This window comes from Sinocyclocheilus rhinocerous, unplaced genomic scaffold, assembly GCF_001515625.1.
Source record: "Sinocyclocheilus rhinocerous isolate Xijiao unplaced genomic scaffold, SAMN03320098_v1.1 scaffold1982, whole genome shotgun sequence".
NCBI lineage: Eukaryota > Metazoa > Chordata > Actinopteri > Cypriniformes > Cyprinidae > Sinocyclocheilus > Sinocyclocheilus rhinocerous.
This window is the reverse complement of record NW_015651555.1, coordinates 838,689-861,576: the sequence shown is the minus strand read 5'-3', so window position 1 is coordinate 861,576 and position 22,888 is coordinate 838,689. Positions and strand designations below refer to the sequence as shown.

Genomic DNA, 22,888 nt, shown 5'->3' with positions numbered 1-22,888 from the left:
ATTTTTTGCACTCCAAAAAAAGTCAACAATTATGACTTTCCAAAAAAAAAATATATATATATATATATTGAAAGATTGATTATGTTGGTCAGATAAAGAAAAATGCCAAATTTGATGTCACTCCCTCAACACTTAACCAGTTTTCTAAAATGTAATGGTAATCTACATGTAAAAACCTAGAAAATTAAATGTTAAAAATCCTTAACATCGGCTAACCATTATGGTACCGATATATTGTGCGTACCAACTTAAAGGTGCTGTATGTAGGATTGACACTGAGTGGTTGAACTAGGTATTGCAGTCCAAATTCAAAATATTGGAGAGGGTTTTTTTCACCCGGCCCCTCCTCCTCAGACTTGACGCACACGCAGGTTGCCAGATTGATGACACCAACAGGAACGAGCGCACTTGACGATGAATGAAATTAAATACGCTGTGTTTCCCGCCAACTGGCAACCCGGGGTGCCGAAATACAATTGGGTAAACTGGCAGTGGGCGGGTTTCACAAACCAAAACAAAGGCCGACATTCCGGCCTGAACATAGTCAGAGAGCACAGCATCACCACCTCACCACCTGACTGCTGTAGTCCTCTGTCACCCCAGTTAACGCCACATTTTCCTGCTCTAAGTCTTTTCGTTCGCCATCCTCCTGTTGTTGAATCTGCAATGCTTTCTGTTCCTTCATTCTCCTGCGTTGCTCTCGTTTCCTCTCTCTCTCCTCCTGCCGCTCCTGATGGTGGCAGTACTGCACGCGCCGTGAGAAAATCTCCCGCGCATATTCGTACAACTGCATGTCTAGTGCGTTCAACTCCTCTATGCGCCTCCGTGTAGACGTCCCAACCGTGACCCCGGCCGCCCGGGTCCCGTTAATCTGAGTGAAGGCGGTGATAAAGTGCAAGCCGAACGTCCTCTCAAAAAGGAATTGTGTTTTGCGCTGGAACTCAGTTAGGCCAAAGAAAGCCATGCGAAGCAGGTTGCGTTTGGCGCTGCTGAGGAGCAACTCGGCGCGCCGTTCTTCGCTCATGGAGGACAGGTTGTAGCAGCCCACCAGGCTGAGATCGGCCAGCATGCGAGTCTGCCGGTTGTTGGCCAGGTTTGAGGGGCAGGCCATGAACTCCTCCAGAGACACGCCGGTCCAGTCTTCACTGCTGTAGCAGGCCGGCAGCTCGTCTGGAGTGGGAGGACGTCCGTCACACATGTGTAGCGCTGTCTTCCACGTGGCGCCGCGCTGCACGTGCTTCCATTCGCTCAGGTAGCGCGACACGGGGTCCCGCAACAGCGTTATGTAGTAGAAGTTCCTATGAAGAGAACACAGAAGCTGAGAAATCTAGAAAAAAAACTGCCCTCCAGCATGTCTTTTTTTTCTCATAGAACAACAAAAATGTATCAGTCACCTTTCTGTCATTATATGGAAAAGAGTGGCCAAGATATTCTTTAGAATTAAAATTATGCAAGCCTGTTACATATTTTCATACACTACTGTTCAAAAGTTTGAGGTCAGCAAGATTATTTTTGAAACAAAGAAATTAATACTTTTATTCAGCAAGGATGCATTCAATTGATCAAATGAAGACATTTATAAAACATTTGACTAAAAGTGCCATTCTTTTGAACTTTCTGTTCATAAAAAATTTATTTTAAAAGTATGAGTTTCTACAAAAAAACTGTTTTCAGCATTATTAATAATAAATCAGCACATTATAATGATTTCTGAAGAATCGTGTGAGACTGAAGACTGGAGTAATGATGATGAAAATTCATTTTTGTCACCACAGGAATAAATTGCATTTTAAAATATATTAAAAAAGAAAGTTATTTTATATTGCAATACTATTTCACAATATTATTCACTATTTCACAATATAAGAGTATTTTCTTGTAAAACATACTCATAGAACACCAAAACATAGAAATAATTTTATTGAAAAAAGTATAAATCATAATTTATAATCATAAAATGTGTGTCAAATATAATCTGTAATATATTTAGTTTCAATTAAGTTGACCCTGTATCTTTTTATCAGAGAATCAGAGAAATATAAATTATGACTGTAAATAGACAAAAAATGTAATTAATCTCATGATTTTCCAGCATATAGAAAACAATGATTGACAATTCTGTACATTTTAACATTCATTTTATCACTTAACATTTCCACAGACCCCAAACACTCAATTTTAAAAACCCTTGTTTTAGGATGCTTAAACATTATTTATACATTATTTGCTGGCTTTTTTGATAGGATGAGTAAAAAAACAACAGGGAGAAAGACAGAGGACCAAGACATGACCCAAAGGTCCCCATGAGCACAACAGTGTAGCAGATCAACACACTACCCTCTGTGCCAGCGCTCCGACAATGTGCATTTTACTGAAAAACAAGACAAAAGCACTGATTATAAAAAGTATTTTTGGCAGTGTTCCTCATTAAAATGACCATGCAGGATTTCCTCAGCATTTCTTGTTAATTACACCAGTATAATTTAGTGATAGACGACAGCTAGTGATTCAGACAGAGATGTGGTTGAGGACAGAGGAACATTCGCTCTTAGTTCATGACGACAGCCTGCTTTAACCACATTATATTCACACAGTCTGAATGCAGCAGAGAAACGATACAGGTGATAGAAACTTCTGCCATTAATGCTTCACAGCCTCAAAGAGAAAACAAGTTTCCAAATGATATTTATCAGAAAATGAGAAAACAACCCCAATAAAACATCCAATTTTCTCGCTCGGCAGTGAAATCGCTCAGCGCTCAGAATAGCGTGCTCGTGCTGGAGCGAACGCGTGGTGAGATGTGGTCTGCTCATTGTCACCGAGTTCCTCATCATTTGTCTCATTTCCTCTTGCTGGGATTGTTACCTCCTGCGTGAGGAGCGCATTATTTCCAATCAGTTCAATAAGAGCTGAGTGTGTCTCTACTGACACATGGACACAAGTCATCCACGAGATTACGGAACTCAGAAAAACAGCATTAATTTACATACTATAAGCAAATATTTTCTTATGTGCGCAAGAGATGCGACGTGCAAAAACAAATGCTGAAAATACAGTGTCTTGGGCATGAATTTCATATTTTAGCTTGTAGGGAGCTGTTCAAATTTCTGGGTAAAAGGATACGTTGTCATGCCTGGAAACCCGTCTAAGATCTATTGAGTTTTCTGCCACATCACGGTCAAATTACGGCCCAGAATGTCATACTGGCTATGGCATTATAATGCAGTGAAATCAATAACGCTCCACTACGTTAATCCATCCGCTCTTCAGCACTGACCTATTGGAGAAGCACTGTCAAATGCTAACCCGCTCAATACAGTCAAGCTGAGCAGGATATGATATGATAATGAAGGTCAGATCGCTGATCACAGGCTGCACAGAGGTCAGTCTGTTACTGCATAACACATCCATGAAGCATTCAAAGGGTTTTATAAGTACTCAAAAAAGAACTTATTTCAACTGAAGAAAAGTTTTTGTTGCAATTAAGCCTTTTCAACCAAAATAACCTTTTTAAATGAATTTGGGTTAGTCTTTCAAAACTTTAAATTAATTTAGTTATTCCTAGATGCAATTCAAATCTGAAGGACTGAGCGAGATTCAAACTCATGAACCTCATGAACATGAACCATTCATTAGCATGTTCATTACCTGTGATGGTCCTCTGAAAGAGTCACTGTATTAATACTGTATTAAAAATATGTTTGGAAAATAGATTTCACAAAAATATTAGAATTCAGATCATTATTAACTAAAAGGTTGATTATTATTTATTATATCTACATTAAATGAATAGATGAGTTTCACCATTGGATCCTCTGCAGTGAATGGGTGCCGTCAGATTGAGAGTCCAAACAGCCGAAAAAAACAATAATCCACAAGTAATCCGCACCACTCCAGTCCATCAATTAATGTCTTGTGAAGTGAAAAGATTAATCTGATTTGTGAAAAAGATTTACAGCAGTGGTGTGGATTATTGTGATGTTCTTTTATCAGCTGTTTGGACTCTCATTCTGACGGCACCCATTCACTGCACAGGATCCATTGGTGAGCAAGTGATAAATTATTCCAAATCTGTTCATCTACATCTTGGATAGCCTGAAGATGAGTAAATTTTCAGAAAATGTTCATTTTTGGGTGAACTATTCCTTTAAAATCTCCACATTTCTATCCCCGCAATATAATAGAAGAAATACAGAAATAATGAATTTATTTTAATTAAGTAGAGAAAAAATTCAACTGCATTGGCAGATTATGTTTCATTTGAAAAACAAAAAAAAACATCAGTTTCCACTGGAATATTGCTCTTTGTTTGTAATTGTGAATATAACATGGTCATAAACCAGTTAGTATGACTGCATTAACTGGTTTATGAGGCTGTTATATTCTACACAATCACAAACAAAGAGCAATATCTAGCTGTTGAAAGCTTTATACTGTTGTTTTCACTTCAAGATCAGATCAGGAGAGAAAGCTGAAGGACTCAAATCCAGCATCCCATGAGTAAAACAGCTCTTAATATGTCAAGAGCAACACAAAATCCGCTGCACCACAGCTCAAACCCTGAAAGAGTTTAAAGCAGATCACATCTAGAAAAGTGTATATATTTAAAACAGAAATTTCCATCCATGACTTCTAACTCTAATTTTCAATTATTTTCCAGGCCTTGAAGTTTTGCATGACTGCGGGAACCCTGTAAAAGCATGACTGAGCGAGAAAGACAGATTTCCAATCTATTGCGACAGAGTAAAACCTTCCTCCCTTGACTCCGCACGGAGGTGTGCTAATTAATCTCATGAAATTGTTTTTTAAGCACACCATTTAATTAGTCAGCTCAAAGTCTATTAGTGTTGCTCAGAGGAAGGCAGTCTCTTCTCATTACTGATATACAATCAGTGACAGTAATACTTTCTATCCGGATGACAGTCCAGCAGATTACAGGAATGAATCACTATAATGAACTTCATCAATTCATTGAACATCCACTGATAAACTTACACTTTTTTAAAGTAAACACACATATAGGAGACTGGTGCTAGCTGTCACACATTTAGCTGTGAATATTTCTCAGGGTAGCTTTATTTTTGAATGTCAGTTTCTGTATGTACAGTTCATTGAACACACCGGGGCATGTTGTCACGCGGTGGAGTAGTTTGTTTAATCAGTAAAATTACTATGAAACAAAACAATTCATGCAAAAAATGTAAAGGGTACAAAAATATAAAACTATTTAGTTTGGAGGACAGAATTCACCAAAATAAAAATAAAAAATAAAAAACACTACCTTTCAAAAAGTTGGAGTCAGTAGTTTTGGAAAGTTTTGTTTTTGAAAAAAATTAATACTTATATTTAACAAGGACATTAAATCATTGATCAAAAGTGACAGTAAATACATTAATAATGTTACGAAATATTTTTTTAAATATATAAATTGTTCTTTTAAACTTTCCATTCATTTAATAATTCTGAAAAAAGTATCACACACACACACACACACATATATATATATATACATATTTAATACTGTTTTATATATTTATATATACATAGGCGGAGGGTGAACCAACTCCAGGGTAAGGCTAAAAGCAGCCAAATGTATTAAACATCATAAACCCGTCTTTTTAGCAAGAACCAGACATGGGTGTCATGTAGGCTAAAAAAACAAATGTTTAATGGGATGGAATTGGTATTTAACGTGATTACAATTTAATAAAAATGTTAGAAATTGATAATTATGTAACGTTTCCTTTCCACGGTTTTAAAACAGCCAATAAATTATATATAGAAAGTGAAATTATCACTAACATTGATCAAACATCTATCGCGACTCGTGAGTTTAAGCACTCTCAAAAAAACAAAACTATTGTTATAATCACTGAAGCTGTATACACTGTGAAATTAATCTCTTCCTTACATTGTACGTACATCTGCGCTTTGTTGTTTATGATGAGAGAATTCACAAGAGTCCGGACCCCGGAATTCAGTCAGCGAACGCGCGCGCGCTCAACAAAACTGATGAGTTTCAGCGATGACTCATCTGAACGCTTCTGATTGGCCATTGCATTCCTAAGCTCAACAGATATGTGTGTGATTGGTTAAAATGCGCAACACTGTAAAAACGCCTAAAATGAAATACGGTGCAACATGAGCAGATCTTAATTTAATGCCGCAATCGACACTCTATTCACTATTCATATTCACTTTGTTAGCAACAGACGTAATAGATTTAATTTATTTGTGCAGGGGCATTTTTGTCCAATTCAAGTCCCTGTGGCCAGGGGAAGGCTAAGCTCATACACACGCTCCGCCTATGTATATACTGTATATATATATATATATATATATATATACTGTTATTGTTAGCAAGCATAATCAGACCTAGAAAAGACAGAAAAAGTCACAAAAAGAAACAAAAAGATAGTGAGATCCAAACACAATGTTATAGAAAATATTTTTTCTTGTAGAAAATATTCTTAATTTTGTGTGTGGATGAGGTGACTGCTACCTTCATAGCAAATCATATTTATTCCAAATACTGTATATATTCAAAATGGAGTGATCTCATGGTTGCTATTGATTGACGCTGCATAATTCAGGGTGATTGCAAACTGACAGGCAGAGAAAATATCAGAAGTCCATTAGTTTTTGTGGGCCTAAGTGAGTGGTTTAGCACAGATGCTAATTTAATTAGCGAGAAAAAGGGTCTGTATGTGGTGGCTGACAGAGTGGCTAGCACATTAGACTACTTAAATGACCAGAGGAGTGAGGGATAATGTGTTCTCTGCCTGCCGGACAGCTGAAATACCTACTAATATCAATTGAATTGAATTACTGAGGAAGCAGTGTGCTAGAATGCCAACTCAGTTTTTGTGCTAATGCTAACTGAAATTAATTTCAACATTAAGTGCCAACAGTGCTAATTAGCGTGAGAGCGCAAACCCATAAAAGCGCCACTGGGAGTGGAAAGTTCAGCGGCTGATTTACTGACAATGTGCATATTAAAGAACACAGACGCAGCCAGCGCATTTCCATAATGATCAACGTGGTCTACCAAAAGCAATGCAAATTAGTGTAGGGTCGCAAACAAGCAAAGCTGATGATAATCAGGTGTACATGGGCGCAAATAGGTTAAGGCAATTTTTTTTATTTCAAGTTTTCCTTTCTCTTTGGAGTGTTACAAGCTGGTCATGAATAGATAAGATCCTTAAAGTTGCAAAGACTAAAGTCTCAAACCCAAAGAGATATTCTTTATAAAAGTTAAGACTGGTTCACACCCTCCTAAAACGCTTTGTAAAAATCGATGCGTTTCAGAAGGCGGGGCATAGAGGAGAAACAATAATGTACAGTATGTGGAAAATAATGTGTTTTTTGAACCTTAAACCGCATAAACACATTTCATTACACCAAATACACAAAATAATGTTCTTTTTTAGCAACATATGACCCCTTTAAATAAATGGCACAAAGTAAATCAACAACTGCAAACCTTAGTAAATCACCTTGATTCATTTTAATACTCTCCTCCCATAAAATTGGCATCTGAACTCCTACAAATGCATATGCAATAAGGTCAGGCACATAAATAACTGTCCATGCTTTTTCAGTGCTAATTTTTCACTGTACTTTAGTAAATCCTGACAGTAGTTTTTTTGTTGCAAGACAAGTAGGCATGGTAATTGCAAGGAAATAGTCCTAACTATCAGTGTTATTTTAGTATAATTTAAACACCATTATAGTATTTATTAATATTTTACATTTATTTTTAAATTTTTAGCTTTCATTTAATTTTATTTCAATTTTAGCTTTAGTAATTTTGTACTTCAACTTAAAATTTTTATTTCGGTTACGGCAACATTTCTCATTTTAATTTAAGTTTTTCATCTAATATTTATATTTTATTTTAGCTTTATTTCAATTAATGAAAATTATTTTTGACAGCTTTAGTTAAAAATAACAACACTATATAGGGTACACTGATTCAAAACAGTAACTCATAAGTTCAAGACTGATGTTTGAGTCTTTTTAAACAATTCGTATAAAAGAACTTGGTTAAAAGAATATCGCAGCAGATAGATGTGTCATCTGTATAGTGTCCTTGGATCTCATCACATTCAACTCAGACTGCAAACACACTCAGCTAAAAAAAAAGAGGCTAAAACAGTATTTTTTTGCAATGGTGTTATAGAATAATCAGCACTGAAAGCCTGCAGGAAACTATCAGAATATTTTACTGTAGCGTTTTCCTTATGTAACATCAAAGGACTGTTAATGGAAACAAAGACACTAAAGAAACAGGTGGCATTTTTTAGAAAATGGAATTGTTCTGAACAAGGATTGATTCTCTGGTCCAGATAGGCTACAGATATGTAAACTGAAACCTTTAATAAATATTTCATATGGTTCTAATCTTCACCGTTCCCTGCTGATGTCATCGCGCATGGGACAGCTGTCATTCTGTAGATAAATTTATCTTGAGAACCCGGTTACCTAACGCAGAACACAAGACGTCCCTGCTATCTCTGGCATTTGAAAATATGTGATATCTGTGTGTCAGAATGATTCATAGGACAGATAATATATCAGAAGAGCCACAGGCCATCTGAATATTTCTGAGGGGATATGATACAGGTCACAAAATATCATTTACAGTTCCTCTGTGAGGTTTATTGATCAATCAGTCGTATTTCCTAAGTGTTCTGCTTGAACCCTAGTAAGATGAACCAGAACAGAGAATTACTTGAATATATTTTCATTAAAGGTTACAACAATTTTTTTCTATTATTATTATTATTATTTTGAATTACATGTATTATACTTGGTAAGACAAAGACATGGATATTTAAATATTACACTGTAGCTAAATAATACATTTAGATTTCAAGTTGATTTAAAACCAAGTTGTGCACCACTGTGAACTGAATTGAGAGTGACATAAATTCAATGACTGAATTTGAAAAATATAGCAAATAAGAGCAGAATCACAAGTCAAATTTCCATTTAAGGAAGTAAAATATAAAAACAAGTTAAATTCAAAGATGTTTATGTCAAAGCAGGGGCGTAGATTACGCGGGGGACGCGGGGGACGTGTCCCCCCCACTTTTAATTTTTAATATCACGTAAATTCGTCCCCCGCACTTTTTTGGGCAAGTGTGTTCGCATAGAGGTTTTCAAGAGCCGGTGTGAATAAATATATATTTAAATTCAAAGAGACAGGATAGTCTGTGCATGATCTGATGTTTTATTCGGACCCAGAATAAGGCGAGATGAACATCTCGGAGCGCTAAACATTCCGTGCAGTGTATGTTTCATTCCTGTCCCCCTCACTTCTGAAATGATGGCTACGCCCCTGTGTCAAAGTGAAGCAAAATGACATAAACAATTTGAAAAGCAAAGTTAGTCAAGACATGGATATATGGATAAGCTATTTTCTTTTGAGGGACTATTTACCACAAATGGTAGGTTGACCTAATCATCGATCAGGGCGAGTGTCGGCTAAACTCGATGCTTTATCTCCTTGCATCAGGAGGGGAGCCCCACAGAAAATCGATAAGAGCCAAAACAATTTTATTTCATTAACATTAAGGCCACCAGCGTAATTAAAGAGCAGGTTTCATATGCTTACGTTAGCATGCTTTCAACATTACCTTCTAAAACAATGAGTATCCCTGAGAAAAGCAGCCACATTTAAGACTGCGACCGCAGTTCATTTGAGGATAGCTTTCAGAAGCAGCATCTGCTCTGGTGAAGCTGTGCCTCCCCTGCCTCCCCCGACGAGCCGCCACTGTTTCTTTGTAATTATTTGTGAAATGTACTAGCAATTCCTGAGTGAAAACTGTTTGTACAACCATTTTTTTTTGTATCAAAAGTATCAAAAGCAGTCCATTTGACTTATTCTAGGGCCCTATGAAATTAGTTTTATCCCCGCCCCCCAATTCTGTTTTATTTTCCCTGAATTCCTTGTTTTCCATTTTAATTGTTCTATTTTTAATAATTATGTTTTAATGGTTTAATTAAATTTTAATAATAAAAAAACATGTCTAATTAATTTAATAATTATGTTTTAATTGTTTAATTAATTTTTATTTGATTTCTAAGCAATTAAACTTTAACATTTTAAAATGTATTACATTTTTTAACAATAATAGTGATCTTGAAATGTGTTTTATGTTTATTTATTTATTTTTCCAGAAAGTCTGTGTTGTCTGTTTTAATTGTTCTGCATTTTAACAATTTAATCAAGTAATCAAACTAAATTCCTTTCCTTTTTTGCCAAATAAAATTGTGTGAAATTGTGTAAAATTGTGTGATTCCTTAAAAATGTTTTAATAAACTGTATTATATTTCTTTAAAAGTATGTTCAAGATATAGTACTATATTACTGTCACAATTTCTTCAAGTTAGCCTGAACTCTTATTTTGGCAGGTTGTAGTGAAGACCTTTGAGATTCTGTACGTATCTGACAACAGTTTTAGCAAATGAAATCGTGAAATACTCATTAAGTGTCACTCAGAGCAGCTCTGGAGATGAAATTCACATTAAGTGTCCTCGTATAGTGAGATGGCAGACGCTGAAAACACCACAAGCTATCATTTGAAGTCAATAGCTTTGAGAGAAGAATAGACAAATTTAAGTCATTGTTCTCTGAAAACCTTGACATGCGATGCCTGAATCATGAGCAAAACATTCTTTTGAGGTGGATCTTTTCCATGAATTGTTTGAATCTGAATGATTCATTAATAGGACTAATGAATCAGAAAGAAAGTCCTACATGAAGGTGAGTAATCTTTGAGTAAACTATTCCTTTAAGGTTATCCACTGGTTGGCTCTCCATGCCAGGCTCAGGAATACTTCTAACTGTGCTGTTTTCTGAATTTTCTCTATCACAGCATATTCGGAAAGTGCACATTCCTTTCAATAGCTTTTTCACTTAAGAAAAGCAGATGGCAGATTTTGCAGTCATCAGGCATGCGGCGGCTCTAGTCATATCATCAATTGCAGAGGTTGTGGCAGGAACAGCTTGCCATTTTCATACAGACAGCAAAGCATGAACGCCCCATAGGCCGTTTCTTTCTGGATGTGCTGACTGAGTCATCGGCCGCTCGCTGCAGTTATCACCACTGCTCCAGGCTCTTACACAAATGAGATGGGGTATAGATGGAGAAAAAATATAAAAGGATAAAAATCACAGCTATAGAGAACTCTGTCATACCAGATTCACTTAATGCTCTGTGAAACCAGTGAGGAAAGTTTAAAGGTGGGGTAAGTGATTTTCCAAAAACGCTTTCGGAAACTGATTCGGGCGAGTAGCAAAACAAACTTGTAGACAATCAGCAGCAAGGGGCGTGTCTACTCATTATGTGGAGGAGAGAGCGTTCAGTGCACAAGACGGACATTAGCCGACCCGAGCGACAGAAAGATGGCGGATAAAAAACAAAAGAGGAAAACGTCTGCGGAACAAAAGAAGGCTTAAGGCAATAAGGCAAGAAGTAGGACCCGTGTAAATATCAGATCAGCTTTCCAGTGCTGGAGAGAACTCAAGGAGCGGAAGGCCTGCGATCAGACGCCGAGGTTGCTTTGTTTCTTCTCGATAGGTGAGTAACACCATGTGTGCGCCGCAACAGCTAGTTGTTGTCTGTCTGTCTAGTCTGTATGGTACACTGGACGCGACAAAGCGACCGTTGAAAATCATTTGAAATTTGTGTCAATACGTCATGAATAGAACGCAGCAGCAGTTTTCTGTCGGGGATTTGTCGTGTCGTGCCGCGCCGCATCCAGTGTAGACCATAGATATGTATATATATCTATGGTGTAGACAGCATCACTGATTATAATGAGTTCCATAGTATTTTGTCACGCCGCGCCACTCGCGTCCGGTGTAGACACGGTGTAACATTGGTTTTGCTTTGTTTCACAGAACTAATCGTTGCCTGGGTTGCGTACGTATGTGTGGGGCGGAGCTATCAAAATAGGGGCGAGACCCTTTTGGGGTAGGGGCGTGTTTGTTTTGGTGATTTCAAATGTCAACATTGGCTACCAGAAATCGCTTACCCCACCTTTAATGACCTCTAGTGGTGATTCTGCATTACAACATTTTTCGCCTAAAGCAGATTGTTTTGAACCATTAAAGACAAGTATTTCAAAATCGAATTGATGGTGATATTTACCACATGACCACCATATGTTAGAACTGCATGTTATAAGTATTATTTGAGTATGCAAAAGGGAGTTAAAGACAGAAAGACTATTAAATAAGCCTGCCAACAGAGAGCACATCCTCACCAAAACTCACAATGACGGCAACAGGGGTGGGCAAATTTGCTCTCTTTTTAATTCAGGAGCTGGAAATGGAATTGGCCGAATCCCCCAGGATGCTGAATTGGAATTTCAATTGGAATGACAGGAAGAACAATTTACTGAATTGCAATTCAATGAAAGTAAATTGCATAATATAATATAAATATTAATATATATTAAAATCCATAAAATCTAAATATAACTTTATTATTATTATTACCCAGTCTTTCTGGTTTTATATGTTCTATATGATGACATGTTTATGGGTAATTCATACGGAACAATTAAATGCATTATTAAAAACTGCACTTACAGCAAGCAGCTTTATAAATTCCATTCCATTTTAATTCCATTTTTAATTGAATTTGATTTAAAATGAATCGAATTAATACAATTCTGCATCCTGTTTGTCAGCTCATCCTGTTTGTTATCCAGCTATAAGAAGTTCTCTTTCCAAAGTAGTATGATGAGAATGTATGTTTTTGTTGCCATTAATTAGTATGAATGTGTTTCAAGGCGTATTCATCATCTCACAACTGGTGTTCATTTCTCTGTGTCATCATCCTGTTAATAATAGGTTCTCATGTAATTGCAGTTGTCTGCTGCATCCTTTGACAAAACCATCATATATCAACTGCATTTCCATTATGAAAACCCAACAAACTAAAGATCAGTTTCCACTACACAGCTAATCATTTTCATTTTCCACAAAACTGCACGGAGGACAAGATGACTGTTAATTACAGCATTGTAAATCTAACTTGATGCCAGCCTGTCATCTGTTCACTTACTGTACATGTTTCTAAGCAGCCAATTGGAGTCATGCTGACTTGATAGCATGCAGCATTATATACTTTACAGGCACACTGTAAACATTACATTTGACCATATCAGTTTACAGCATATGATTCCAGTTTGAACATTTTCATTTCTGAAATGAAAATTTTGTCATTATGTACTCACCCTCATGTCAAGAGCCTGACAGACATCACCATTAACTGTGATTGTAGGGAAAAAAGTTGGATGAACACTCTTCTCTTCTGTTGTGTTTCAAGGAATATAACAGCATCAGTGACGATAAAAAAGGCACACATTTTCCATCTAAATTACACAGAAAGAGGAAAGCAAATGTGCCTAGCAGTACACAATTCACATGAATTAAGTTGGCTGCTATTAGCAATTGTTTAATTTAATAATAATAATAATAATTGAATAATTGTTCATTTATGATACACCTTGTTAGTAGCTTGTACTTGAGATTGTTGATCAGTTGATCAAGAAAAATATCTAGAAAAATGAAAAATGTAGTAATTTTCCAGGACATTATCCATAACCTGAAAACAGAAAATACAATGCGTAATTTAAAATGTAGGTAAACCAATTTTGCATCGTGATTACGCAATGACGTCACCGCGCAATGACATCGCGTCATTTAGCAACTGTTAGCAACAAATCAACCTTCCTTTAGCAACTTCCCCTGAAAAGTAGTTGGCAACACTGAACAGCATATGGTTCAGAACAACATGAGGGTGAATAAATCATGACAGAATTATCATTTTTGGCTGAAAAAATCTCTAAGTAATGTTAATCTAACCTTTATCAACTAACCGACTGGAATGTTCTCAACAAGCCACAGAAAACACTCAAACCCAAATCTTTGTGTTTATTTCTAATAAATAATTAACTGTAGTCTTGCCCATTTATTTATTTATTATTTTATGTTTTGTTTAGGTTTCATAATAAATTTTTTCAGTACACAAAAACCTGCAGGAAAAAAAATCAAGATGATCAGGCTAAAATAAAGCATATTTCACAACGCACTGGATAGCTGGCCAATCACAGCACACCTCGCTTTTCAGACCGATGAGCTTTGTAAAAATCGACGCGTTTCAGAAAGGTGGGGCATAGAGGAGAAGCAATAATGTACAGTATGTTGAAAATAATGTGTTTTTTTAACCTTAAACTGCATAAACATTTCATTACACCAAATACACAAAATAATGTTCTTTTTTAGCAGCATCATATGACCCCTTTAAGCATAATCTTGAAAAACCTGCACCAAAAGTGCCATCACAACTAGTAAAACACCAAGACAGACGTGACACTGGCAGACACTAAACAGACAGCATAACGGCCACATTTTCTCTGACTTTCTTACTAGTTGCTTCTTCAGAAGCAGTTTAAAACTAATCTGAAACAGGGCAGAAGTCAATAAAACTGCCAGGGATCAGGGCTAAACAAAATTTATCCTGTAGCCCCAACAACACAATGTAGGAAGGCAGAGGTGGAGAAATCTTTTACTGCCAAAGCAACAACAACAGATTTGTAATTTGCTGTGAGTTCACTGACTCCATGGACTGCTCCTGAAAACAGAATATTTCCACATTCGCACAGATCTGATAGTCCTGAAAAGCTGAAGGAAGGACTGCATGAGGATTCATAATAGGGGAAATTGTCAGGAAACTGTCATTTGTTTCCCTACGACTCATATAATTAGCAGTATCTGACAAATGACATTCAGCTTAGTGTGTAATGCAAAAGAAATATTATTATATTATAACATATATTATGTACACACACACACACACACACTTTGTAATTTGCTGTGAGTTCACTGACTCCATGGACTGCTCCTGAAAACAGAATATTTCCACATTCGCACAGATCTGATAGTCCTGAAAAGCTGAAGGAAGGACTGCATGAGGATTCATAATAGGGGAAATTGTCAGGAAACTGTCATTTGTTTCCCTACGACTCATATAATTAGCAGTATCTGACAAATGACATTCAGCTTAGTGTGTAATGCAAAATAAATATTATTATATTATAACATATATTATGTACACACACACACACACACACATATATATAGAATATATATACGGCCACATTTTCTCTGACTTTCTTACTAGTTGCTTCTTCAGAAGCAGTTTAAAACTAATCTGAAACAGGGCAGAAGTCAATAAAACTGCCAGGGATCAGGGCTAAACAAAATTTATCCTGTAGCCCCAACAACACAATGTAGGAAGGCAGAGGTGGAGAAATCTTTTACTGCCAAAGCAACAACAACAGATTTGTAATTTGCTGTGAGTTCACTGACTCCATGGACTGCTCCTGAAAACAGAATATTTCCACATTCGCACAGATCTGATAGTCCTGAAAAGCTGAAGGAAGGACTGCATGAGGATTCATAATAGGGGAAATTGTCAGGAAACTGTCATTTGTTTCCCTACGACTCATATAATTAGCAGTATCTGACAAATGACATTCAGCTTAGTGTGTAATGCAAAAGAAATATTATTATATTATAACATATATTATGTACACACACACACACACACACATATATATATACAGTATATATATATAGAATGATTTCTGAAGGGTCATGTGGCACTGAAGACTGGAGTAATGATGCTGAAAATTCAGCTTTGCATCACAGGAACAAATTACATTTTAAAATATATCCAAATAGAAAACAGTTATTTAAATCAGTAATAATACTGTTTATAATAATACTGTTTGTTTATTTTTTAACTGTATTTTTGATTAAATGAATACAGTCTAAATGAGCATAAGAACCTTCTTTCAAAAACATAGAAAAAATCTTACCGACCCCACACTTTTTGAACGGTACTGTGAATTTAAAAAAATCTACATTTGGCTTATACTGAAATGAAAATATCATTAAATATCATGCATTATATTTCTGACAGAATTTAGCTTGGTCTTTGTCCCTGTGCTTTTCTGTCCCTGTGCGTTCTGTTTCCTTATACTAGTTAAAGAATTGTTTGCCATTTACTTAGAATGACCCAATAACACTGTGATGTGACCCATTATTTTTCTTGTTTACAGTGCATATGCATGCTTTACATATTTAGTTGCAGTTTTATGATTCGTTGTTTATTGTGTTAAAGCAATAGTGACGTTCTTTTTTAGCAGCATCATATGACCCCTTTAAGCATAATCTTGAAAAACCTGCACCAAAAGTGCCATCACAACTAGTAAAACACCAAGACAGACGTGACACTGGCAGACACTAAACAGACAGCATAACGGCCACATTTTCTCTGACTTTCTTACTAGTTGCTTCTTCAGAAGCAGTTTAAAACTAATCTGAAACAGGGCAGAAGTCAATAAAACTGCCAGGGATCAGGGCTAAACAAAATTTATCCTGTAGCCCCAACAACACAATGTAGGAAGGCAGAGGTGGAGAAATCTTTTACTGCCAAAGCAACAACAACAGATTTGTAATTTGCTGTGAGTTCACTGACTCCATGGACTGCTCCTGAAAACAGAATATTTCCACATTCGCACAGATCTGATAGTCCTGAAAAGCTGAAGGAAGGACTGCATGAGGATTCATAATAGGGGAAATTGTCAGGAAACTGTCATTTGTTTCCCTACGACTCATATAATTAGCAGTATCTGACAAATGACATTCAGCTTAGTGTGTAATGCAAAAGAAATATTATTATATTATAACATATATTATGTACACACACACACACACACACATATATATATACAGTATATATATATAGAATGATTTCTGAAGGGTCATGTGGCACTGAAGACTGGAGTAATGATGCTGAAAATTCAGCTTTGCATCACAGGAACAAATTACATTTTAAAATATATCCAAATAGAAAACAGTTATTTAAATCAGTAATAATACTGTTTATAATAATACTGTTTGTTTATTTTTTAACTGTATTTTTGATTAAATGAATACAGTCTAAATGAGCATAAGAACCTTCTTTCAAAAACATAGAAAAAATCTTACCGACCCCACACTTTTTGAACGGTACTGTGAATTTAAAAAAATCTACATTTGGCTTATACTGAAATGAAAATATCATTAAATATCATGCATTATATTTCTGACAGAATTTAGCTTGGTCTTTGTCCCTGTGCTTTTCTGTCCCTGTGCGTTCTGTTTCCTTATACTAGTTAAAGAATTGTTTGCCATTTACTTAGAATGACCCAATAACACTGTGATGTGACCCATTATTTTTCTTGTTTACAGTGCATATGCATGCTTTACATATTTAGTTGCAGTTTTATGATTCGTTGTTTATTGTGTTAAAGCAATAGTGACTTTTTCACTGAAGAAAGCAATATTATGGATAGAGGACTCATATTTGACCTGGAAGCAACAGTTTAAAGTTAAAAACATCTTAATGATGGACTTGTTTCTTACAAATATGCAGCTTTTCACTTCCCTTTAATTGATGGACTGGAGTGGTGTGGATTATTGTGATGTTTTTATCAGCTGTTTGGAATCTCATTCTGACGGCACCCATTCACTGCAGTGGAAACAAAAACTCATCTACATCTTGGATAGCCTGCGGGTGAGCAATTTTTCTTTTTTGGGTGAACTATTCCTTTAACAAGCAGCTATGTCTCATAAAGTGGCTCCTGTGTTAATATGGTACAATTGTGCTCGCTACAGAAGCAGGTTAAAGCAGGGGAAATTGCTGCCATTCCTCCTACTATATGTGTCAAACACACTTTGATAATGAGCAGATGATGAGGGAACATAATAAACTGCAGAAGAAAAATGTGCCTACACACATACTAAAACAAGAGGACAAAGAGAAGATAAGGGTAGTGCTCGTTCACTCATTTAGCTCATTTGTGCAACAAAAGGCTTTGATGGAAGGAGGTTTGCTTTGATCTGTTATCATTGCATGTGAGCTGCAGACAAGACGTACCGCTGTGATCCCCCGTTGCGCATGGGAAAATAGTCGTCTGTTCATTGCTAATGTGTGTCCCAGTGTGTTTGGAAAATATCTGCATGTGTCAGCATTTTAACCACAGAGGTACTCATTTTCCCTCATGGGTCCTTAACAGCTAACAGGTTTCCTGAGAGTAAAGTAACAAATAAAAATAGTTTTTTTTTGAAGAAATCTGAGAATAGTGCATTAAGGAAGTCCGTTTCCACCACTGAATAAGAAATAAAAAAAGAGAACAATTCTGACTTTTTTCTTAGTATTGTGTTATATAAACTCGCAATTGCAAGTTATAAAGTCAGAATTGCATAATATAAACTCCCAATTGCAAGAAGTCAGAATTGTGAAAACTAAACTCGCAAGACTCGCAAATCAGAATTGCAGGATAGGCATTTTTTCTCGCAATTCTGACTTTTTCCTCACAATTGCATGATATAAACTTGCAATTCTGACTTCTTTTCTCAGAATTATGAGATATAAACTCGCAATTGCAAGTAATAGAGTCCAATTCTGAGGAAAAAAGACACTACTATTTTCTTACAGTTGCAAGTTTTTATCTCACAAGTGTGACTTTATTTCTCAGAATTGCGAGATTATATCTCACAGTTCTGACTTTATAACTTGCAATAACGACTTTATATCTCACAATTCTGAGAAAAAATGTCAGAATTGCAAGATGTAAACTCCCAATTGTGAGAAAAAAAGTTAAAACTGTGAGATAAAGTCGCAATGACCTTTTTATTTTTATTCAGTGGTGAAAACAAGATTCCATTGCAAAGCAAGCAAAATGAGTAAAAAAGCAATAAATGTCAGAATTGTGGGAATTATGAAATTTGTTTCTCGCAATTGCGAGTTTATATCTCACAATTATGACTTTTTTCTCAGAATTGTGAGATATAAACACAACTGCGAGTTATAAAGTCCAATTTGGAGGGAAAAAGATGTATTTTCTTACAGTTGCAAGTTTATATCTCACAGTTCTGACTTTATAACTCACAATTACAAGTTTATATCTCACAATTCTGGGGGGAAAAAGTCAGAATTGCAAGATGTATACTCACAATTGCGAGAAATACCGTTTCTCCAGGGTTTTTTTTCAACTGCTTACACACATTTTCAAAACTTTGCCTCTTTTTTTCAAAACTCAAAACACACAAATCAAAGAATTGCACACACAAAATGCAAAAAGCCTCACATCTCTTGTAAAATGAAGCACTGCATTCAAAATATCACATAATGATAACACATCTCAAAAGCAAACATTCGTCTTACGTTGCAAACTCCTTTGCCATAATATTATATTTTGGGATATATATACACAGTTATTCAAAACCTAAAGCTCTTCTTTAATGAGCTCCTATGTACATTTCTGTTCAAGATTGAAAGAAATTGGCAGAGATATGTTGAAAAATGTATGGTAAACACAAAAGCAAGATTGAAACCAAATTTTTTTTTTACTGTAAGCATTTGTGGTTGTGAATACAGTATTACACAGTATAAAAGAAAAGAAATACATCAACCATGTGTAGCTGTGTAGATGTGTATTTATAGGCCTATTCTAAAGTAAAGCAATGAGTGTTTGCACATGTAAGGAGTTAGTGTAAAGCACTGGTGAATTAGTGTGTGGTTTTGCAGATTTGGTGTGTGGTTCTGGAGTTTGATGCTGCCATTCCTCCTACTATATGTGTCAAACACACTTTGATAATGAGCAGATGATGAGGGAACATAATAAACTGCAGAAGAAAAATGTGCCTACACACATACTAAAACAAGAGGACAAAGAGAAGATAAGGGTAGTGCTCGTTCACTCATTTAGCTCATTTGTGCAACAAAAGGCTTTGATGGAAGGAGGTTTGCTTTGATCTGTTATCATTGCATGTGAGCTGCAGACAAGACGTACCGCTGTGATCCCCCGTTGCGCATGGGAAAATAGTCGTCTGTTCATTGCTAATGTGTGTCCCAGTGTGTTTGGAAAATATCTGCATGTGTCAGCATTTTAACCACAGAGGTACTCATTTTCCCTCATGGGTCCTTAACAGCTAACAGGTTTCCTGAGAGTAAAGTAACAAATAAAAATAGTTTTTTTTTGAAGAAATCTGAGAATAGTGCATTAAGGAAGTCCGTTTCCACCACTGAATAAGAAATAAAAAAAGAGAACAATTCTGACTTTTTTCTTAGTATTGTGTTATATAAACTCGCAATTGCAAGTTATAAAGTCAGAATTGCTCAAGATTGAAAGAAATTGGCAGAGATATGTTGAAAAATGTATGGTAAACACAAAAGCAAGATTGAAACCAAATTTTTTTTTTACTGTAAGCATTTGTGGTTGTGAATACAGTATTACACAGTATAAAAGAAAAGAAATACATCAACCATGTGTAGCTGTGTAGATGTGTATTTATAGGCCTATTCTAAAGTAAAGCAATGAGTGTTTGCACATGTAAGGAGTTAGTGTAAAGCACTGGTGAATTAGTGTGTGGTTTTGCAGATTTGGTGTGTGGTTCTGGAGTTTGAGTGTCAGGTTTCAGAAACTGTGTGACAAGTAAAGATTTGGTGTGTAAGCAGTTGAAAAAACCATAAAGTCAGAACTGTGAGATAGAAACTGTGAGATCAGTGGCGGAAACAAGCTTCCATAGTACAAAGCCCAAGCAAAATGAGTATAAAAGCAATACATGTCTGATTCATCCCTTCGATGTTAGCGTCGGATCAGTCCTATACATTGTGCAAATCACTGCTGACGTTTATACCTGTCTTTAGTGAAGTAAATAACTGTCTGGATGAATTATTATGGCTCAGGTTGTCGTGAGACTCTGTGCTGTACTGAAGTGCTTGTCACGCTGTGACAGTTGAAATGTTCAATGCCACCAGGGCCCCAAAGTAAACAGTCTGTGCTCGAATTTAAGTTTCTACTCAGACGGTTGACACTTCACGCTTTCATGACCTTGTTTGGTTTAATAATGCCTTGCTTATTTACTTGTGTTTTGAAATAGTAATCACTGCAGGACTTCAGCATTCGCTCACAAGGGAGCTGTCACAATCAAAACACAAGTTCCCACACAAGAGCACTCAAATGGGAAATTATTCAGGTACAGATTGATATATGAAAGGAAGGGACAGCGATTAAAAGGATCATTCATTCACATGTCAGGTTAGTTTTAATAACAAAACTACATTAACTTTTAAGTGGTCATATCAAAATTTCTTTAAATGAATTATTTATTTATTTATTACTCCCCATGAGTATCTATGTATTTATTTTTACAGTATATGCAGTGTTCAAACGTTTGGGTCCGTCATATTTTTTATGTTTTTGAATGTATTCTTTTATTCTTAGCCAGGCTGCATTAATTTGATAAAAAATACAGTAAAATCAGTAATATTGTGAAATATTATTACAATTTAAAAGAATTGTTTTCTATTTGGATATATTTTAAATTGTAATTTATTCCTGTGATGCAAAGCTGAATTTTCAGCATCATTACTCCAGTCTTCAGTGACACATGATCCTTCAGAAATCATTCTAATAGGCTGATTTAGATTTTTTTTTCTTTCTTCAAATTTAGACTGTGGAAGAAGGTACAAAAGGATTATTTGAATAGACAAAGGAAATTTAGTTTCCTCATGATATGATCCCTTTAACAAGCCGATGAGTGAAGTTTGCATCAACTTAACTGTTCTTGATGTTTTTTAGACAGAAACGCTGAGCTCATCCACATGTTCAACTTACAACTGCGGCAAACTACAACACATGTATTCACTCACACAATCATGTTCTCTGTCTCCCTCCCTCACTCTCTCCGTCTGTCTCCTGTCCACCTACACACATAGAAAACCATGTCTTTCTGTCTCTCTGATAAAGAGGTCTGCAAAGGAAGTGATTTCTCAGTGCTGATGCCAACTGGTTGGCACTGGATTCCCGTCTGACACTCAACTATAAAAGCTGCACAAATATGCTGACACTCTCACTGCTGGCCAATTTGATCTTTGATACTATTAGAAAAACAAGCCTGAGCCAAAGCCTCACTCAGAGATTCCTGCTCCATCTGGCACTGACGCTACAAACTAGTGTTATAGACGGCAAATCATAACCTGCATATGCACACAATGAGAGGTACCAGTGTATTATGTGCTTTATTTGATTATATGTGACCCTGGACCACAAAACCAGTCATAAGGGTAAATTTTTCGCAATTGAAATTTATACATCATCTGAACGTATTTTTGGGCTATTGCTACAAATATACCCCAGCGACTTAAGACTGGTTTTGTGCTCCAGGGTCACATATATCAATGAGATTAATACCCAATATCGTCAGATAAAAAACATAATACAGATATATTGTGCATTCCCAATATGATAAGGAAGTGATCATATAAAATATTTAAATGAGCTTAAATAAATCAATTAAAATATATACCTTTCTGTGTCAAGTGGGAAAATTATCAAAAAAAATAATCGTAATCAGTATTTTTGTCATAAAAAAGATGAATTTACTTCTGGGGCACTTCTTTACTTCGGGAGTAAACGTAATATTACTTCTTTTTTTTTAGATATTCGTTATTCGTATATTTTAGATATTAATGTTTTTTTTTGTTTTTTTTTGCGATCGCGATTTATCGCATCCAAAATAAAAGTTTGTGTTTACATAATATATGTGTGTGTACTGTGTATATTTATTACGTATATATAAATACACACACATACAGTATATATTTAGAAAATATTTACATGTAAATATTTATGTTTATATAATTTATATTGAAAATATATTTAATATATAAATATAACATATTTTTCTTAAATATACACATGCATATGTGTGTGTATTTATATATACATAATAAATATATACAGTACACAC

The 22,888-nt window shown here is 35.7% G+C and overlaps 1 protein-coding gene across 1 annotated transcript in view; it reads right to left on the bottom strand.

Annotated features, from left to right (window-relative positions):
- Positions 1-559: 559 nt before the first annotated feature.
- hs6st3a (heparan sulfate 6-O-sulfotransferase 3a) overlaps positions 560-22,888 on the bottom strand; it is a 30,077-nt gene continuing 7,748 nt past the window's right edge. The window contains exon 2 of the mRNA XM_016518514.1: positions 560-1,298. Coding sequence (XP_016374000.1) covers positions 560-1,298 — 739 coding nt within the window. The remainder of the gene's footprint in view (positions 1,299-22,888) is intronic.